The 6,036-nt window shown below is 47.2% G+C and overlaps 1 protein-coding gene across 1 annotated transcript in view; it reads right to left on the reverse strand.

Moving 5' to 3' along the window:
* Window positions 1-133: 133 nt before the first annotated feature.
* LOC119587045 (hornerin-like) overlaps window positions 134-6,036 on the reverse strand; it is a 7,585-nt gene continuing 1,682 nt past the window's right edge. The window contains exons 3-10 of the mRNA XM_037935792.1: window positions 5,554-5,700; window positions 5,320-5,442; window positions 3,965-5,205; window positions 3,567-3,887; window positions 3,350-3,397; window positions 2,948-2,995; window positions 1,985-2,680; window positions 134-719 (exon numbers count right to left, since the gene is read on the reverse strand). Of these exons, the coding sequence (XP_037791720.1) occupies window positions 553-719; window positions 1,985-2,680; window positions 2,948-2,995; window positions 3,350-3,397; window positions 3,567-3,887; window positions 3,965-5,205; window positions 5,320-5,442; window positions 5,554-5,700 (2,791 nt within the window). The 3' untranslated portion in view covers window positions 134-552. The remainder of the gene's footprint in view (window positions 720-1,984; window positions 2,681-2,947; window positions 2,996-3,349; window positions 3,398-3,566; window positions 3,888-3,964; window positions 5,206-5,319; window positions 5,443-5,553; window positions 5,701-6,036) is intronic.

Below are 6,036 nucleotides of genomic sequence, written 5' to 3' on the forward strand. Positions count from 1 at the left end.
GTATCAGTCGAATTTCAACTTATTCTTTGTTCTACAAACAACCTGATATGTGTTGGATGATAGTCAATCAGTTGTTACATCATGCTGTTCAGAGAGTAATCCTGGTAATGAGTGGGTTAAGAAAACTAAATGGTTCAGGAATTCTTTCACGGGTATGTTTGTGTGTTTATGCTACATTTGTCAGAAGAAAGTAAAGGCGTAGATTTTGTTCATTCAGTTTTATTAAAGCCAGACACCTTAGTTACACGACCGAAGAAATACATGCCCTTCAGGTTAGCTAAATGCTTGAGAGGTCTCGACCCAGACTTATCAGGGTTAAATTTAATGCATATAGTGTTCTTTTGTCCAATTCAGTTTTTGTTTATTACCAATACAAAAATGGCCTTTTGAAATCTGCTTCATGTAAAATGTATCAAAATAATTCTGTAATTATTCAGCACACCATGAAACCCAATGAATAGTACACTGTCCATGCATCGTCTCTTCATTTTGGAAAAGCCCAATTTGGTCATCCTTTAATCTAATGTAACACATGTGGGCCAGTTACATGATCTACCACTCGATAGCTGGCTTGCACACCCAGTGATGATCAGGGTGGTGGTAACAGGTGTCAAAACAGCACTTCTCGGTAGCGCCACAGGAGTCATCGTTAATGCACTGTTTGGGTGGATTTCCCGTCGGACACTGCTTGGTCTCGGCGGGGCAGTATCCCGCATGCACTGTGGGTGGAGTGAATGTAAAGTTGATATGAGTGATGTACATGCAAATGTGTTCAACGTGTCTGACAACTTATCAGTCAGCGTATTTTCATTGCAAAATTGTGAAATGGATAGAGAGTATGATTGTGGTAGAGTTTAGCACTTCGAGGTATTAAAAGAAAATTAACACTGGAAATATAAATGAGGAGAATAGTATAAGCTCTGGGGAAATAAGCAAAACGAGGTTCCTGGCAGTAGATATACCATATACCATGTGTGAGTGTGGTGATGAGAACTTGTGTTAAAAGGTTATAAACTTCCCCATGCCAAGTTTGTGGTATAGGTATCCCACATCTATTGTGCTGGAGACGTTGGCCAGTAAATTGGAAACTTCATATCGACTTCTGCATATATTACATTCTAGAGACAATGCAAATTTCCGATTTTTTTTTTACTTCAGGCGCATAAAAAGTAGAATTTTTTAAGACTTCTGCCGGATTAATATGTACAGCTGTCACGGTCTGTGCATAATTCTATCACGTCACAATCTGTTTTCGTTTTTTTCTGTCATCAAAATTGGATGCCCTAATAAGCAATCTATTTCTTTTTTTTTTTTTCGTTTCATTCCTGTTTTAGATTTAATATGAAGTCGCATTTTTCATAAACAGTACACTGGGGAGAGTTATCTTATTACCTTTAATTGCCAGCAGACCGCTTAGGAGGGAGATAAGACTGGAGACTTCCGGTGGACAGGGTAGCTGTTGAGAATTGGTCTATTTAAGTGCATTTCAATGTGTTGGACCAGATTCAGAAGCAAACTGAAGACGCCTACAGCTCTGTGCTCATTGATTTGATTATCCATGATAAATTACTATAGCTATATACATAGAAGCAATAAATTAAAGGAAAATTCGTGTTATTTTTCTATGAATAATTGTGAATCCAAACAGACTTGTGAGGACAAAATGATTCCAGATTCAATGACCAACATGCTACATCTTTTGCTTTTTCTTAATGGTCAGAAGTGCATAAGTGTTGTTAAATGATTTTCGCATAGGATCATGCAATTTTTTTCTGAATCAAAATATTAGTAAAAGTTTATATTCTACAAATGCTTGCCTCCAGATTCATTATATACTCATGCTTTTGTAAGACTAATGGCCTTCACAGAAAGGAATTGGAAATCTTTGAAGATCTGTTAACCACAGACAGTTTGAATAAGAATACAATCAGTGTAAACAATTAAAAGCAATATCTGATGAACTATCAGAACACAAAATTCTTACCGGAGCCTGATGGTTGGCCGAAGGTTGATGACGAAGTAATCTGAGTGCTGCTCGAGCCAGGTCTTGAAGAGCCGGAGCCAAAAGCACCCGGACGAGAACTGCCGAAAGTGGAAGATCCAGAGCCAAAGCCAGTGGATCCTGGACCAGAGGAGGTTGGTCTAGACGCACCAGTACTGTGGCTACCAGGACCAGTACCACTTGCACCTAGTTTAGAAGGACTACCAGGACGTGAAGATCCAGACCCTGAGGCAGGTGCACCAGCAGCGAATGAAGAGGGTGCGGAAAAGCCAGTCCGATGAGCGCCAAACCCAGGTTTATCGACAGAGCTATCTATAACATTAAGAGTGACACTGCCACTAGAGAAACCAGGAATCCTAGAACCAGACCCAGCTCCTGAAGATCCAGGTCGCGAAACAGTAGCACCGAAAGTAGAACCAGATGTACCTGGACGAGAACCAGTACTGAAAGTAGAGCCAGAACCAGGTGAACCTGGACGAGAACCACTAGTACCGAAAGTAGAACCTGGACGAGAACCAGGAGCACTAGAAGAACTGGATCCAGGTGACCCTAGCTCTGAACCAGAACCAAAGCTAGGTGAAGATGAACTATATCCATAACTACTGCTTGTAGAACTAGAACCAGGGGAACCTGGACGAGAACCAGGAGCACCTAAAGTAGAACCAGATCCAGGGGAACCTGGCGAGAACCAGGAGCACCTAAAGTAGAACCAGGAACCGGAGAACCGAACCGAGAAACCAGAAGCAACCGAAAAGTAGAACTAGATCCAGGTGAACCTGGCGGAACCAGGAGCACCAAAGTAGAACCAGAACCAGGGAACCTGGCGAGACAGAGCACTAAAAGACCTAGATCCAGGAACCTGGCGAGAACAGTGACACCAAGTAGACTACTAGAACCATGGTACAGAACCAGGAGCACCAAAGTTAGAACCAGATCCAGGGGAACCTGGGCGAGAACCAGGAGCACCTAAAGTAGAACCAGTTCCAGGAGAACCTGGACGAGAACCAGGCGCACCGAAATGAGAACCAGATCCAGGTGAACCTGGGGAACAGGAGCACCAAGTAGACCAACCAGGGAACCTGACGAATAGAACCTGATCCAGTGGGAACCTGGACGAACCAGGAGCACCAAATGCAGAACTAGAACCAGGGGAACCTGGTCGAGAACCAGGAGCACCAAATGTAGAACCAGATCCAGGAGAACCTGGGCGAGAACCAGGAGCACCGAAAGGAGAACCAGATCCAGGAGAACCTGGACGGGAACCAGGAGCACCGAAAGTAGAACCAGATCCAGGGGAACCTGGACGGGAACCAGGCGCACCAAATGGAGAACCAGATCCAGGAGAACCTGGACGGGAACCAGGAGCACCGAAAGTAGAACCAGATCCAGGTGAACCTGGGACGAGAACGGGAATAGAACCTATCCCAAAGCTGGGTGAAGGGTGAACCATACTCATATCCAGAGTCACCAGAACCACTGCCAGTTGAACTAGAACCAGGGGAACCTGGACGGGAACCAGGAGCACCAAATGGAGAACCAGATCCAGGTGAACCCGGGCGAGAACCAGGAGCACCTAAAGTAGAACCAGATCCAGGAGAACCTGGACGGGAACCAGGAGCACCGAAAGTAGAACCAGTCCAGGAGAACCTGGACGGGAACCAGGAGCACCTAAAGTAGAACCAGTTCCAGGGAACCTGGACGGGAACCAGGAGCACCAAATGGAGAACCAGATCCAGGTGAACCTGGACGGGAACCAGGAGCACCGAAAGTAGAACCAGATCCAGGGAACCTGGACGGGAACCAGGAGCACCGAAAGTAGAACCAGATCCAGGTGAACCTGGACGGGAACCAGGAGCACCGAAAGTAGAACCAGATCCAGGAGAACCTGGACGGGAACCCAGGAGCACCGAAAGTAGAACCTGACGAACCAGGGCACTAAAGTAGAACCAGAACCAGGGGAACCTGGGCGAGAACCAGGAGCACCGAAAGTAGAACCAGATCCAGGAGAACCTGGGCGAGAACCAGGAGCACCTAAAGTAGAACCAGATCCAGGTGAACCTGGACGAGAACCAGGAGCACCTAAAGTAGAACCAGATCCAGGAGAACCTGGACGAGAACCAGGAGCACCGAAAGTAGAACCAGATCCAGGGGAACCTGGGCGAGAACTAGAACCTATCCCAAAGCTGGGTGAAGGTGAACCATACTCATATCCAGAGTCACCAGAACCACTGCCAGTTGAACTAGAACCAGGGGAACCTGGTCGAGAACCAGGAGCACCAAATGGAGAACCAGATCCAGAAGAACCTGGGCGAGAACCAGGAGCACCAAATGGAGAACCAGATCCAGGTGAACCTGGACGTGAACCAGGAGCGCCGAAAGTAGAACCAGATCCAGGAGAACCTGGGCGAGAAGCGCCGCTACTGAAAGGGGAGGATGGGGACTGATAGCTATATCCAGAGGGACTTGATCCTGTCCCGGCTGCGCTGTGGGTGCTCGAGGAAACCGAGCTGCCCCCAACAGTTCCAGACGGAGATGTCAGAGGGCCTGAGGAACTTTGTGTATTTGCGGTGAAGGAGCTTCCTCGAAAAGAGCTGGATGGACTTCCAGGATTACCGGCAGTGCTGTGGGTGCTTGACGTGAAGCTACTTCCTCCCACAGAACCAGACGGGGAAACTTGTGATCCTGAAGTGATATGAGTGTTGGAGGAGAAACTACTTCCCGAGGAACTTGGTGAACCACAGCACCCAGAGGCAGCCCCGTGAGCACCAGGGGAACTTGGGCGAGAACCAGTAGTACCAGACGATGAACCAGAGCCGAATTTCGAAGCAGACCCTGATGAACCAGGTCGAGTTGTGCCAGAACTGGAAGGGGAGGAACCAGGACCCGAAGAGCTTTGTGTGTTTGATGTAAAGGAACTCCCTCTAAATGGACCGGATGGGCTCCCGGATGTACCAGCAGTACTGTGGGTGTTGGATGTGAAGGTACTTCCTCCTACGGAACCAGATGGAGAACCTGGTGATCCGGAAGTGATATGTGTGCTGGAGGAGAAGGAGCTTCCTGAGCCAAGTGAGCCACAGCACCCAGAGGCAGACCCATGGCCACCAGCTGATGAACCTGATGAAGGGCCTTGCTTCGTTCCACTGGAGAAGGAAGTTTTGTGGAAGCTTCCCTTTGTTGAATGGCTGCTACTTCCCGAAGAATATCTTGGAACAAAAGAGAGATAGCTGAGTGAATGTTGTCACTTGGTTAGATCGATACAACTTTTGTTGGGAACATGATTATATGTGGTTGAGCATGACTGTAGAGCAAGTACTCACCCTGAAAAGGCTGAATGGGAAATACTGGAGCCTCCGGGCACGTTATTCCCACCGGCACCTGTGGAGGAAGTGACAGACGACCCCTGGAAACCATCTCCAGCCTTGGTGGCCCCAGGACCAAATCTGAAACCATTATAATATATATTTCTTTGTATACCACAGCCGCTTTTGATATAATTAATATAACTGCAACTAACTTGTGAAAATAGGACCTTCTTGAGCATAACAGCCTACCCAGCAGAGAAGGAGTGCGTGCTGGTCGAATATTTTACGCTCGTGGATGATCCGCTGTTCTTGACCGCTCCACCACCTCCTCCAGAAGAGGCAAAGGCGGAACCATGGACGGTTCCGCTCTTCTTGACGTCGTCCTCGGACCCAAACCTGAGTATGTACAGTAGTTGTTACAAGAGAAACAAAGGCTGGGATATACTGCGGTGGTGAACCAATCGCGGATGGCACCGTCGGATCATCAGAGGAAGTGCGTCTTTCTCCTATAGTAGCAACATCATTTGTTTGGTGTCACTATTAGAAAAAGGTACTTACAGTGAAGGGAAACCTTCTCTTTTTATAAGAAATACAAGTACTATTGGGTGCTTAATATTATGGGTGAGGTACCCAATGAGACGGTCGCAAACGGGGGAACTGCCGATGCGCGCCAATGTGGCCACTAGTCAATATTTAACTCTACGGTTAATGGGTTAAGATAAATTACAGTGG

This window comes from Penaeus monodon, chromosome 22 (assembly GCF_015228065.2).
Source record: "Penaeus monodon isolate SGIC_2016 chromosome 22, NSTDA_Pmon_1, whole genome shotgun sequence".
Lineage (NCBI taxonomy): Eukaryota > Metazoa > Arthropoda > Malacostraca > Decapoda > Penaeidae > Penaeus > Penaeus monodon.